This window comes from Martes martes (genome assembly GCF_963455335.1).
Source record: "Martes martes genome assembly, chromosome: 12".
NCBI classification, from domain to species: Eukaryota; Metazoa; Chordata; class Mammalia; order Carnivora; family Mustelidae; genus Martes; species Martes martes.
The window spans coordinates 9853631-9868882 of record NC_137900.1 but is presented as its reverse complement, the minus strand read 5'-3'; the positions used below and the strand labels follow the sequence as shown (position 1 = coordinate 9868882).

The window sequence follows — 15252 nt, the reverse complement described above, 5'->3', positions numbered from 1 at the left end:
ACACAAAGAAAAAAAAAACTTGCTGAATGTCTACAGGTGTTCTTTTGGTAGTTTTGCCTCTTCACCCGTAGGGTTTGACGAAAGTGAGTTTTGGTGAATTTCTTTGTTAGCTAGGTAGTCAATTACCATGTGGCTTAACTACCCATTTTCTAACAGAGGCTATCAAAGAAGTTGCAAAAAGAAGCAGCAACATTTAACTACGCAAAACTCATGCTGTTCCTACCTGTCGTAATTTATTCCTGATTCTATTTGCAAATAAATAGCCTTTAAAATAGCCATATATTTAAAATATATGGCTCTTAGCATTCCAGGTTAGCTCCTGGATATCTCTGCCCAGATCACAACTCCAATTTCAGCACGAGGTGCTGCCCCGGACCCTTCTTGTTAATTGCACGAGGAAGAGGAGGCATGAGGGAGCTAAGGGGCCTTATTTTAATTCCCCCTTTAAAAAAAAATGCACAATCTGTTGAGGAAATCACCTTAACATTTTTCTGCTGTCACGCTGTCATATCACCATGAAGTGGCCTTTCTTTTCCCTGAGTCATCTTCCCGAATGAAGGCTCCTCCAACAGAAATCATCAACCTAATGGTGATTTCCCTTTACCTTAAAAAAAAAAAAAAAATCCATTTCATAGAAAGCTAATGGGACATTTCAACAAGCTTCATTCCTGGCAAGGCAGAGAAGGAGCTTTTCATCTAAAGACTCAGAAGCTGAACTAGCTTTAAAAAACACTTTTCTTAAATGCAAAGCTATAGGAGTTCATTGTATGACTTTAGACAATTGGAAAATAAGACCAAGCGCATTTTTTTTTTAAAGACTCAGAGGCTGAACTAGCTTTAAAAAACACTTTTCTTAAATGCAAAGCTATAGGCAGTTCATTGTATGACTTTAGACAATTGGAAAATAAGACCAAGTGCATTTTGACCTTTGTTTCCCTTACCTTTATTTATTTATTTATTTATAAAGATTTTATTTATTTATTTGACAGAGAGAGATCACAAGTAGGCAGAGAGGCAGGCAGAGAGAGAGGGGGAAGTAGGCTCCCTGCCAAGCAGAGAGCCCAATGCAGACTTCGATCCCAGGGCCCTGAGATCATGACCAGAGCCGAACAAAGGCAGAGGCTTAACCCACTGAGCCATCCAGGCGCCCCACTTACCTTTATTTATATTTATTTAATTTTTAGAAGTATTTAATGGTGCCAAGTTATTAAAACCCGATCAGGAGGGTGCCTGGGTGGCTCAGTCACTTAAACATCTGACTCTTGGTTTCAGCTCAGGTCATGGTCTCAGGATCGTGAGATTGAGCCCCACTTGGACCCTGAGCTCAGTGGAGAGTCTCCTTGAAGATTCCCTGCCTCTGCCCCTCCCCCGACTCACCCATAGGCACTCTTTCTCTTTCTCAAACAAATAAGATCTTTAAAAAAAAAAAAAAAATCAATGATTAGTTTGTTGTTTTGCAAGCGGTCCGAACTTGGCCACAAGCCCAGGTGGACCCCGTTTTGCGTGAGTGTTCCTGCCCTCTGTGAATTTGTGTATGTGAACAGAATTTTTGTGTTGCAGAAAGTTGCATTGCATCATAAAGTTGTATCATAAAATTTACTTTCCTTTTAGACATAAATCATTAAAAATAACCATGAGTTGTTTTTTTTTTTTCTACAAAAATTCATGAGATGGATCTAGTTGAAAAGCATTACTGCTGCTGATTAGGTATATAACCAGGGACAAGTTAACCTCTGTGAAGGCTTCAGCTTTTCTTATTTGCGATGTTGGATGAGTGCTCCCTCCCACCCCAGTCCTGCCCCCTTAGGGCTCATAGAATGGTGTCAGACGTTGGTAAATAGTGTATTGAAGACAGTGTGAGAGATTAACTGGTGGCCAGAGGTGGTTTCAGCTCTGAAAGGCCTTGTGGTCTACTTGGAGGAAAGATGATCCCGAGGACCTATACTGTCTTTTAGCGTGCTAGGTGTCCCAAAGGAGGTAAAAGCTTACCGGCTGAGGCAGGGAAGAATTAAAGGAAGGCTCTCAGCCAGGGCTGCCCATTAGAATCATCTGGGACCTTTAGAAACACCTGCGGCCAGGCCCACCAGAGAACAATGAAATCAGAATTTCTAAGGGCTGGAGCTTACGTATGGAAACGGTAAAGTTCCCTCGGATTTTGGCATGTGATCTGGACGGAGGATTGTTTAAAGAATCGACATTGGTGGAAGTGTTCCAAATAGGAAAAAACATAAAGATCGTTTCTTTTGTGGTCCTGGTTGCTCTGGATTTCAGAAAATGTGGTAGGGAAGGACGACTTGCTAGCCCTGTGGATATATCCTTATATAAATAGAGAGGCTTCTGTTGTAAATGGATCAATCCCATGAGAGAAAGGGTGTGTGTGTGCGCGCGTGTGTGTGTGTGTGTGTGTGTGTGTGTGGTTTTGTTGGATTTTTTTAAACTCTAATTATAAATGTCAGCTGTGATGTATGGGGTGTTTTCAAAGTAGATAAAATATTTTTGACTCTTGCATTCTGGAATATGAAGAGGATTGACCATTTCAAGCTGGCTTTTTAGACCTGGTGAGATGGTGATAGACCTGCCTTGGGTCTCTTTGACACTCCTGTCTGAGTCATCTGTGACCAGTGCTGGGGAACATGGCCTTGTGCACAGACTCATCTGTGTGTAGCATTGCCCTCTGACTTTGGAATCTTCCATTGCCACGGCCATTTGGACAGGTTGGCCAGACCCCCTCTCATGCTAACCATCCACACCAGCAAACGACTCTATAGTTGACGTCTTCTTTAAAATGAAACAGTAAAGGACTAAAGCCATATTCTGATCATTCAAAGTCAAAAGAAGAGTAAACTACAAGAAAAGGTTGGGATCTCTGTCCGAAGGTAGAAAGGAGGATTTGAGATGCTGTACGTGGTCAATAACCTTAACTTACATTTTCATAGAGGGAAAAATTCTATTTTTAGAAATGAGAATAGAAAAGATTTGAAGTGAAATGGAATGAATCAGCTGGAATGTAACGGTTCTTGCTGAAGAAAAGGATATAAAAAGCCACATCCTAAACACTATGGTTACATGACTTGTTTGTGTATAACATTTATGTTAAAAAAAAAAAGTCTCATACCTTCGAAGGCGTTCATTTCTCTAGTGTGTTTAAGCTTCTGTGCAATAAAGCAACCTTTTGCTTTTACTACCAAGGATGACCTAAATGTTAGATCACTTGATAAATACGGTTCTTTTACATTTTTCTGATGCTGTTGTCCTTTAGTGGTTCATCTGTCAAGGAGTCGGGCTGTCCTCAGGTTTCATTGATTTCCCTTGAGGGGCATGACGGAAATGAAGATTTCAATACAGTTTTCACGCAGATTCACAATGGAACATAAAATGACAGCGTGACAGCCTGCGTGCAGAGCGGGAATTTCATTACCGTCTTTGAAAAGCAGGGACATCAAGTGTCTTGGTAAAAATAGATTGATGCCCATGATGGCCTATCAGCCATCTTCCCCTTGGTGGAAGATTGCCATAGGCAGAAGTAGGGAATCATTGTTGGATCTAAGCCGTGAAGTTCTTTGAAATAATGAAGGAGAACTTTGCTGTCTTCAGCTCTGTTTACCTACATATAGTAGAGAACTGAGAGGATTGTCTTAAGCCTGGCTTCCTTCCTTCCTTCCTCCCTTCCTCTCCTCCTCCCTTCCAGAAATATGTATTGGGTCTCGCTCTGTGCCAGGCACTGGTCTAGGAGCTGGGGATGTGCTACTGGATACAACAGAGAGTCTAGCCTCATGGAACCTATGTTCCAGAATGGGAGACATAGACCAACAAACAAATGAATGCAGACTCTATCAAGGGGTATTAAGTGCTGGAAGAATGAAAGAGAGAAAGAGGATAGACAGTGAGACAGAAGAGGAGTTATTTGGGTATCTGTTGGAAAGGAGACACTTGGCAAGAGTTCTGCATGAACTTGAGAAGTGTCCGAAGGAAAAGTATTCTAGTCAGAAGGAACAGCGAAATCCCCAAGACAAGAGTATGTCGTCTGTTCCAGCGACAGCAAGGAAGTGGAGTACGAGCTGAGCAGAGCAGACAGGAGAGATGAGATCAAAGGGAAAGCAGGGCTGGGTCCTAGGCCTCAGAGACCACAGAAGAACTTCAGCTCTTACTCTGATTAAGAAGGGAAGTTTCTGGAAACTTTGAGCCAGAGGCCAGGCATGATCTGACTTTTTATAAAGATGACTTACAGGGTTCCTTTTATAAAGATCACTGTGGTTGCTATGTGGAGAGTAGACTGGGGTAGGGAGGGTATTAGGAAGTTGTCACAGTAACTATGGAGTAGGGCTGTAGAGAGTGATGCCAGTAGAGAAGGAGAGAAGGTTGGATGCTGAGTATATTTCCAGAAGTAAAGTAGATGGGATTTTCTCATGGACAGCGTGTAAGGCATAAGAGAAAGAGAGAAACCAACATAGACTCTGAAGTTTTTGCCCCAGACAGCTGGCAGAATGGAATCACCAATCCCTGAGATGCCAAGACTTGGGAGATAAGGGAAGAAAAGATCAGCAGGAAAATTAAGAATTAGTTTTGAGTTTGTCCTGTTAGGCCACCAGATGGTGATGTCTGGGTGTAGCTAGAAAAGTCGACCTGGATTTCAGGGCAAACATAAATTTGTAACATTAAAAAGTGATATTTAAAGCCATGGGATGGATGAGCTCCTCTGGGAGTGAATGGAGATTGAGAAGCAGAGACATTTTTCGGACCGAATCCTGGAGCACTGCATTGTAGGAGGAGAATCTGGAAACAGTGATATCCCAAAGGTAGAGTGACTGACCATTTCAATTTGTTCAGGACTGAGGGGTTTCCTGGTACACGGACTTTCAGAGACTGCATCGCTCTCCATCTGAATAAAGTATTGCAAGAAAGAGGGAGTGATTAACTGTGTCCTGTACTGTAGATAAACCAGGGCTGAGCAATGACCATTGAATTTGGCAACAGGGGAGTCTTGGGTGACTTTAAGAAGACATCTCTCATGAACAGCCAAGGAGATTTGAGGACCACCCCTATAGGGGTGCACACACATGAAGGCACCAGGGCAGTACCCCTGGAGACATCATGCCTCTCCCCCATGCCCCCCACAGAGCAGCATGAGGCAATGAAGCCAGTGCTGTAACAAAGGACCCTTGTGATTACCTGCGTGATTTGGGTCAAGTCATTTAACCTCTCTGTTTTTCAGCATCCTTATTTCTGAAGTATTTTCCAGATTGCTGTTTTATTTTATTTTATTTTTAAAGATTTTACTTATTTATTTGTCAGAGAGCAAGAGAGCACAAGCAGGGGGAACAACAGAGGGAGAAGCAGGCTCTCCACTGAGCAAGGAGCCTGAGGCAGGACTGGATCCCAGGACCCTGGGGCCATGATCTGACCTGAAGGCAAACGCTTAACCGACACAGCCACCCAGGTGCCCACAGATTTGTTATTTTAATCTGGTATCCGTGTGCTGTCTGCATATACACTGTGCTAGGAGCTACACGGATTCATTTTAAACAGATTCCGTTCTGGTGCTGTAGGAGTTGTCAGTTTCAGAAAATAGAATCCCATTCACGTCAGGAGAACTAGGCTTTAATGTGCATTAGGGGGCAAGGGAAAGTACTTGGGGTCTCCACCTACTTGCCAAGGGCAAGAGTAGTTTGCATCGCATTAGGAATGGACAGCTTCCTCCCTTGTCCATCTCAGTGTAGAAAGAGAGGGGGGAATTAGTCAAACTTGTCTGTTGTGCTGGAACCATCCTCAGTGATCTCTAACACGGTTGATGTTTACAGTGTGCTCCGTCCTGAAATCTGTGCTGACCTCGAGGGTTTAACTCGATGATCAGTCCCACATATCGATTACACTTGGTGCATGACCCCGCAATTCATGCTTGGTGAGGTTACCGTGTCCTTATCGTGGCTGCCCTCTTCAAAGAGAGCTTTACCTGTGAGAACGTGGCCGACTTCGCCATCTCATGGCCGACCAGAGATCTGTGCAAAGATGCTGGAGAGGCGCTACCTGACTCTTCTGTATCCCCCGCCCCACTCCCCACCCCTCCAGACCCCCGCTCAGGGACTGGCGTGCAGCAGACACTCAGCAAATCGTAGCTGAAGGAGGGAGTTATCTGTCCTTGTCACCCAGGTTCCTGGACACCCTGTCCTGTAGGTAACAAAGGCTGCTGCTCTCAGCCAAGGTTGTGTCACCATTCATAGCTTTGGATTTTAGGCTCATGACAAGTAGACTGCATCCGCTGTACCTGAATTATCTTCCCTCCGATGATTTCGCACAAATGCCATTTCTCCGTGGAAGCTTCTACTTACCAGTGATGAATGCTAGTGTCACAGTGCTTCCGAGTGTGCTTCAAATATGATTTTTAAGTATATATTTAAAGGGCCTCGGCTTGAGGGATCAATATGCCTCAGCATAATTTTACATTTGTCATTACTTTAAGTAACTAATTAATTATGTCCTTACTTTGAGCAGCTGGGCTCATGAGAAACACAGAATGGAACTTTTGGTCAGTGTGGCAAATGTAGGGATCACCCTCTTGCAAACACATTTACTATTGCCCTGCGTTTTAAGTATTTCTGGAAGAACAAATTCCCTAAAATGCCTGCAAGAGAAAACACAACTATTGTGGGTAAGAACATGAGCCCACCTAGGTCTGAATGCCAGAAGGTCTACCTACTTCCCAGCTGTGAAGCTGTGGACAGATGATTAAATCTCTAGCCTTCAGTGTCCTCATCTGTAAAATGGGGTAGGAAGGGTGTGGAACTTATAGGCTTTAGTGAGGATGACATGACATAATGTATAAAACGACCGAGCCAATTTCTTGGCACATAGTAAGTGCTCGATAGTTACTGGCTTCATGGGTACCAACTTGGCCATAAGGAGATTGGGTATCAAACAATGCAGTTTTCTATTTCAGTTCCTGACTCTGAATGCTGGGTACTGGGTTGTGGTAAGGGGTGGGAAAATCCACTTTCTCCTTTGGGGTTGGTTGGTCTTCGGCAGGTCTGCAGAGAGAACGCCTGTCATTTCCTCTGGCAGAGGTCAGTAGCGGCCTTTGACCAACTCTGTCCCCACCAGTCTTCCCCAGAGGCTGATCCCCGGCTCCCTCTGCTCCCCTGCTGGTCCCTGTGTCTTCATGGTCCTCTCCTTAGCTGGCCTGCAGGTCCCCCAAGAAGCTTCCCTGTCCTCTGCCACAGTCCATGGGAGCCAGGCTGAGCTAGGGCTGTCTCTGCTCTCCTCCACCAGAGTATATCCTGTTGCTTCTCTTCCGCCCCCTTTGTCCCTGCAGCCCAGGACATTATGTAAGTCAGCCACCTTCCAGAATCTCAGAGAAGGAGGAGGGCCCATGTTCCCCCAGTTCTTTGCTTTTTCCTCCGTCCCCAGAACATCTCTCAGGTCTCCACCACGAGGAGGTGGGAGGAGGGAGGGCAAGCCGCATCCTCTCTGATTTTATGTCCTTTGGCCTCTCGAGCGAGCTGCGCATTGCTTCTCCTCTCTAACGTGGCGTCCTCACATCAAGTCTGGTGTATGGTTTCAGGGTGATGAAAAACCGGTTTTGTTAGTATTTCCTTTGGATCTGGCCATGTTTCCCATCGCACCAGTTCGAATCAGAGTCTGGAGTGTTTGTTCCATGGGTCCCTGGTTGGGGGAGTAGAGAGCAGTTACCTCCCTGGGCCGGTGATTCCAAATAGACCTTCGTAAGACACCACCGCGGAGCTGCTGGTCTCGTCATCCCACTACACCACTCGCTCTGATGCTTTCACTTCCTTAAGGCAGTGGTTCCTGTTTTGGGACTTTACAGACAAGAAAAAATAGTTGCTTAATTGCCAACTCTTTATTTTATCAACTAGAGAATTGTCTATTTCGAATCACCATCTTCTTCTGTCACTTCTATTGTCCTTTCCCTCCCCCACTGTGCGTGGATAGAGTCAGCAAAACTAGACAGTCCTATAAAAGGGAGTACGCTGAGGCTTGTGCAAACGCTGCCAGTTGCCCCCAGTTTACTCATTTAACTGCAGTCCCGGGGAAACCGTCCTCCTGCCCAGCACGAGTCTGTCCAGAAACATCTGGAAATCACTGCCACCAAGTCTGGCTCGCCATGGGCTGTGATTATGTATGAAGTGTTATAGAGAAACAACATATAGGATAAGTGAGGCCAGAGGAAACACGGCGCCTGAATAGTCCAACAGCAGGAGTGTTACATTTGCCCGGATTTTGGGAAAATTGCCTCCATGCGCGACTTCACTGTATTTGGGTAGAGATGGCCTCAGAGAGCTTTTGCAGGGGAAATTATAAAATTCAGCAAAGCCTTGTGATCTCATTTTGGATCTCCTCAGGATTCCTCATCAAGATGCAATTAAGCAGAGAAAAATTCTGCCTTGGGGTGTGATTTGGGTGCCTCACCGTGTTCTGACTTGACTTTCCGTGCTGTGTCTCTTTCCGTATCACTGCCTCTGGCTCTGACAGCCCCTCTGAGGACGGCGCCGCTGAGTTGTGTGCTAAGAGCCAAGTGCTTTGCCGAGTGGAAGGGGCAGGCCCAGGGCGCACCGACCGTGGCCTTGGTGCTTTCCCTGGAAACCCCGTGGGAACCTCCTTCTCCTTCTCCTTATCTCTGCAGCCTCAGTTTTATGACCCGGTGGAGCCGGTGGACTTCGAAGGACTTCTGATGACACAGCTGAACAGCCTGGACGCGGAGCTCGCCCAGGAGCTGGGGGACTTCACCGAGGACGACTTGGATGTGGCGTTCACGCCAAAGGAATGTCGCACTCTGCAGCCCTCTTTGCCAGAGGAAGGGTAAATCATTTCCCTAAACTGTAGCTGTCAGTGGGAAGTCGTGACTGTTACTGGTGTGGAGGGGAGACGCCTTAATTCTGGACTTCTTTTGGAACTCACGGTACTCTGACCCGTTAACGTGGACAGGATGCCGACTTGTTAATGTCGCCTGTGATGGTTTTTAAATCGTTTCGACCAGAGGCTTTAAAAAGGCACGTGGGGGCTAAGCCACTTAAGGGGATGCTCAAGGACAGGAGGAGGGGGCAGGTGGAGGCCTGGGAGCCTGGACTGCCCGGGTGTCAGCTCAGCGACCTGGGTGACTCACCTTAACTCCCAGAACCTCAGTGTCTCCATCTGTAAAAATGTCCAGCGTTTCAGTAATAATCAGTGAAATGATTCAGAAGCATTTGAATTGTTTCCACCAAAGAGCCTGGATCAAGTCACGGACACGTTCAACCCACATTTTTTGAGCATCTACTAGGTGCTGGGAACCGGCATGCATAGACGAGGAAGGCAGAGTTCCTTCCTTGGAAGAAAGTTTTGCCAAGTGGGGAGACAGTGGGGAAAGCTCTGTGGAGGGAATGTGTGAAGAGCTGGGTTGAGCTTGAGTTTCCGCCGCGGGTCAGTCTTTGTGTTTCTAGGCGCGGGCATTAGCTCTAGGTAGCGAACAATGGAATTGCATGCCAGTGAAACTCTTGTGACTTCCATGGTGGAAAGAACAGTGCCTCTTTAAAAGTGTAGGGTGAACTTTTATTTACATTAATTTTCAAAACCAAATCAAGATTCACGTCTCTCTTGGACATTTTCTACTTCGTCACCTTCCCCAAAAATAATCCCCAGAAGGAGATCATGAAACACGGCCCCCGCCCCACCACTCTGCCATATATTCTAGTTCTGTTTGGATTTTCTTCCATCACAGTTTAAGAATGTGGGGTGATAGAGATACGGTATTATCGTGAGCCTTTGCTCTCCTGTTTTGATAGTTCTTATTCACGTAGGAAAGCTTGTCACGTGCTCAGCTCAGACTGTTTTAGAAATACTCCCTCCCCAGAAAACAAGCAGTGGGAAGCACTTCCCCCATTGTCAGCCCATTTATTCAAGTGTAACTTTCCTGTAGGCAAGCTCTGTTTTTTTATCATTGACCAAGAATCATTGCCTATCGCTTCTTCGTCTGAAATTTATGGTTACTTATTTAATCATTTTCAAATGAGGTCGGAGTCTTGGAAAATCCTGTTTCAGATACTTAAAAAAAAATGTAGAGGTCAGATTTTTGAATTTTGATGAAAGAGGCAGGTGTTTCCCTTAGCACCCATAATTTAATATAATATTGCCTTGTGATCAGAATTTCTAGCTCACCCTGTCTGTCCGATGAATTTAAAACAACCTCTGCTATTTCAATCATTGCCCAGAAGTCTGCCATTATAATCAAAAGCCAGGAAGGCCTCGGCAGCAGCAGCAGAGAAAACAGCAGCTGACCCCCGTGGCCCCAGAACTTCGTGGGGAGCTCTGGCAGTGTGGTGGCTGGCAGCCCACACTGCACAGGTCAGAGGCCTGGGTTTAAGTCCCCGCTCTTCCCTGGCTGGTGACTTTCCGCCGGGTCTTTCTCATCTCATTCTTCTGCAAAATGCGAATAGTAGTGCAAGCCCATGCCCTCGGGGGCTGGTTGAGAATTAGCTGTTTTTTTTTTTTTTTTTAAAGAGAGAAAACATGCATACAGTGGTTATCGCAGTATCTAGTGCATAAGAAGTGGGTCAGAGGCATGAACTATGGCCAGACACGCTTCTAAAACCTTCCGGGCTGACGTAATCTTCATCCCGGCTTTCTGAAGGAGGCACTCCTCTATGAGTAGTGCTCTAAGAGGAGAACCCTGAGACAGAGAAGGATCGCCCCAGGCCACGTAATTAATAAGGGATGGGGCCAGGGTTTGGGCCGGCAGTATTTAGCTTGTAGTATTTCGACCCGTTCATCTCTAATATCGAAACACTTGGAAAAACAGCCAAAAGCTTCACTACTGTGTGGAACTGGTTATTTGAAGACTCTGATGCACCTGGAGGGGGTCTCCCATGGCACAGTCTTCCGCAGGTAGGACAAGAACTGCCCGGATTAAGAATCACCAACGAAAGAAGCCAGGATCCAGTCCTCATAGCACAAGACAGACCTTCTTCATGGCCTTCCAAAAGGGAAACCTGCGTGTCCTAACAAGGTTACACATGAGCAAAAATTAGGCCCTGTTGCGCCTGTGAGAAATTGGTATCTATGCTTCTTTTCCTGGTTCTGTATGTGATTACAGCTAGTTCTACCTGTCTGGTGTTGGAATGCCTTTAAGGGATGGGTGTAGTTTAACAGGAGTCTCTGTAATAAAGAAAACCCACAGAGCATCAAATGGCAACACGTTTGTCTCATCGAAGTAGAAATGCTATCGCCCGAGGGATGCTTCAGACACTTGATGGATGGGTAGGAATGCCCCTGGCGTTCTCAGTTGATGTGGAATTGAATCATGCTGCTCTCCTTGGTTGTGATAAGGGATTGTTTTGTTGTCTTTATCAGGTACTAACATGATTTTATGTCATTTTTCCACCTCATCAGGGTTGAACTGGACCCTCATGTCAGGGACTGTGTTCAGACTTACATTCGGGAATGGCTAATCGTGAACCAAAAGTAAGCTCCTTTTTCTTTTCTCTTTATATATATACATATATTGTTAGATTTTACAATTGCTTTTTTTTTTTAAGATTTTATTTATTTATTTGACAGAGATCACAAGTAGGCAGAGAGGCAGGCAGAGAGAGAGGGAGGGAAGCAGGCTCCCTGCTGAGCAGAAAGCCCGGTGCGGGGCTCGATCCCAGGACTCTGGGATCATGACCTGAGCCGAAGGCAGAGCTTTAACCCACTGAGCCACCCAGGCACCCCTACAATTGCTTTTTAATGAAAAATTTCAGGGGCAGTTTTAGGTTTACAGGAAAACTGAATAGAGAGTACTGGGAGTTCTGGTATACCCCCTTCGAACAGTTCCTCTTATTGTTAACATCTTGCAGTTTGGGTGCTGTTAGTTTGTTTGGGTTTTGGTTTGGTTTTTGGTCTGGTTATTGCACATGTGCCCACATGACTGTTCCAAAGAAACTTTAGCAAGGAGGGGAATTTGTAAGTACAAAATTCATGAATAATGAATGCGGATTGACTTTATCTTGTCCCCTATTCAGACACCTGCTGTAGGCTCTGTAGTACCTGCTCTATCAAATATCAACTCTGCCTGTTTGTCTTTCAAGGGTTTTAATAATGTGGTCCCACTGTATGTGGGCCAGATCCACTTCCTTTCTGCTGGGCCTGGAGCCTCTTCCTCCCTATTTGTCCTCATAACCCACTCAGTCCTTGCTGTACCCTTCTGGATGTGCCCTCCCCGCTCTCCCCGTCTATCAGATCCTACCTATGGATTCAAGGCCAGGACACATTTTTTTTTTTTTTTAATGCAGCCTCCTCTGGCTGATTTATTCTTTCTTGGATGGACCTTACTTAAGATACATGATACATTTGTTATCCCTGATAAGCCCATAGTGATATACTATTATTAACTAAAGCCCAGAGGTTACATTAGCGTTCATCTTTTGTATCCAAGGTCCTACACGTTTGACAATTATATAATGCTGTGTATCTACCATCCCAGTATCATATCGAATAGTTTCCCTGTCCTAAAAATTTCCTGTGCTCCCCCACGTTCATCTCTCCCTGGCAACCACTTACCTTTCTACTGATGCCACAGTTTTGCCTTGTTCCTTCATGTCTCTTTGTGATCTGAGAGCTCATTTCTTTTTTTTGCTGACAAACATTCCACTGCATGGATTTATCACAGTTTGGTTAGTCATTCACCTATGCAAGGAGAAAGTTATGTTTTAAATATAAAGAAGAGGGCCTTTTTTGTTTTGTTCCCATTCTGACGCATTCTGAGGGGGAAAAATTAATGAATTGAAACTTGGCCTCAGATTCAAAGGTAACATTTAAATTTGTGACCAAGAAATAGATAACTTTCTAAGCTTCCTGTCAAAAGGGCCCTTCTCTCCTGGGTTAGCCAAATGTTCTACCACATTGTCTTGAGGTTTGTGTCTCTACGTCAATAACCTGAACAGTACCATCCCATGAGAAATATGTAGACACACAAAAATCTTCAGCCTGTGTGTGCGAATGAGTTGGGGACCAGGGCGGGGAGTGTGTGCGGACTGAGGACACATCCCAGTAGAAAAAACATCAGAGAGCCTCTGTCAAGACATAAATAGTGAAATTCTGCTCTCCTCACCTCTCCTGTACTGCTGGAAGAATTGGTGTTCTATGGGATAAAGAGTGAAAGACTGTGGGGGTTGGGTTTTATCCAGGTCCCGGAAGTGTGCCAATGAATTTGTGCTGATGTTTTTTGGAGCAGTGTCAGTAAGCATACTATTTTCAATAGCCAAGCAAGAGAAAGCAGAGCTTGTAAACAGTGATTAAGAGAAAGTTAGATGCTAATCCATCATATGTTCTAATTTCCAACATGAATGGAAAACGAAGTTTGCCAGGTAGTCAAGGAAGATTATGCTTGGCTGGTAATAAATAAAAAATTTCAGAACAAGTTGTTCTCAAGCTTTTAAATGTTGTAATTAGAGATACTTTCTGGATATTAAGGTTCCAAAAAAAGTCTGAGAAGGAACAATAAATAGAAAGGTCTGTTTTACTACATTTGGTTTCTATTTGCTTCTTGGGACACTATTTTTTTTTTCATTCCTCATGGCAATTCCCGTTGGAATATTCTTTTTTTTCCCCTCTAGGTTGCACAAACTTAAAAGAAAAAAGGACTCCTTTGGAATACTTATTTTAGAAATTTTAGAGTTTATAGGGAAACAAAAGGGGAAAAACCCACTCAGTTCCTATAGACATAACTGCCATTAACATTTGATACATAACCTTCACATCATATTTCTTTTTATCTATATTTGTATAAAAACTAAATCAGATTATGATACTATTTTGTAGCATGATGCTATTTTGGGTTTTTACAGTAACTGGTGATTATCTCTGTTTGCTATTAAACATTTTTCCTCAACCCAATGTTTAATGGTTGTATGATATATTTACATCAAAATTCATTTAACCAATTTTACTGTTTACGCGAGTCCCTGTTTTTCAGGATTATACCCCAAAACGGTAACATCCTTGTGCACAGCTATGATTTTTTTTTTTCCTTCAGAATAAATCCCTAGAAAAGGAATTTTTCTATCTAGGATTATGCACAAATTTAAGGATTTGGGAATAATGTAACAGAAGAATTATCAACAATATGTGCATGAATCCTCGAAAATATTGGATATTATCTTTTAATAAATTTCCAATTTTACTTGCAAAGAGACTATCTTTTATCTGTATTTTTTGATTATGAAATTGGGGAATCCTTTGTCCATATATTAAGTTGGCCCACTTGTAATTTTTCCTTCATGTCCTATTTATTCCTGAAATTTGTGCACCTCTATTAATGTATTTGTCTGGGCCTGTTTATCTCTAGGACTACCTTTATTTATTAGGGATATTAATTATTTGTCCAGCATGTACTACAGATTCCTTTCCCAGTATGTTCTTTGTCTTTCAAAATTGCTTCTAACATTTTTAACGTTCAGATTTATTTACGTAATCAAATCTGTATTCATAATTTTCCTTGTAACTTCCATTTTTGCTGTCATGCTTTTTAAATGTAATTCACAAACCTGATATTATTTACTGGGAATTTTAAGTTAAAAGGTTAATCTGCACCATTAGTCACGTGATTGCTGTTCTGTTCCCTTTTGAGTCTCTATTTGTTTTTATCTCTTCTGTAGCAACAATGATTATTCATATACTTATTTTATTCAAATTTTTTTGTCTTTTTCACCCCCCCATGAAACAAAGTCGTATCTTCTTTAACTTTATCTTTGACAACATGCCGGGGCTGGACGTTGCCCTTGGTCCTGTCCTCTCCGTGCTTGTATAATGGGCCAATTCCCTTCTGAGAAATTTGGTAGAAGTGTGCAACTCTAAAACTCATTGTCAGTTTCTGGAAACTTTGACTGGTGTTTTAGAGAGGAAGCACCTTTTTCTGCTCCACTGTTTGATCCTTTAGTACTCTGAATTTGATACTCCAGACATGAAAATACATTCCTAGCACACACTCCTCCCAGAGATCATTCTGTCCCATACGTACCTGCAATATTTTATTTGTGGGGGAGAATCCAACATACTACAATACGCCATTGCCAGACATCTCCCAACCCTGCATACATTTTCAGCTCAATTGTTTCCTATGGGTTGTTTCTTTTTTTTTCCTTTAAGACTATTTATTTATTTATTTGTCAGAGAGAGAGAGAGAGAGAGAGCGAGCACAAGCAGGTTTCCCACTGAGCAAGGAGCCCAATGCGGAACTCGATCCCAGGACCCTGGGATCATGACCTGAGCCGAAGGCAGCCTCTT

At 43.8% G+C, this 15252-nt stretch overlaps 1 protein-coding gene across 1 annotated transcript in view; it reads left to right on the top strand.

The window, feature by feature from the left end:
• DOCK8 (dedicator of cytokinesis 8) overlaps window positions 1-15252 on the top strand; it is a 203440-nt gene that overhangs the window by 48017 nt on the left and 140171 nt on the right. Inside the window, exons 3-4 of the mRNA XM_080819435.1 lie at window positions 8636-8811; window positions 11377-11448. Coding sequence (XP_080675561.1) covers window positions 8636-8811; window positions 11377-11448 — 248 coding nt within the window. The remainder of the gene's footprint in view (window positions 1-8635; window positions 8812-11376; window positions 11449-15252) is intronic.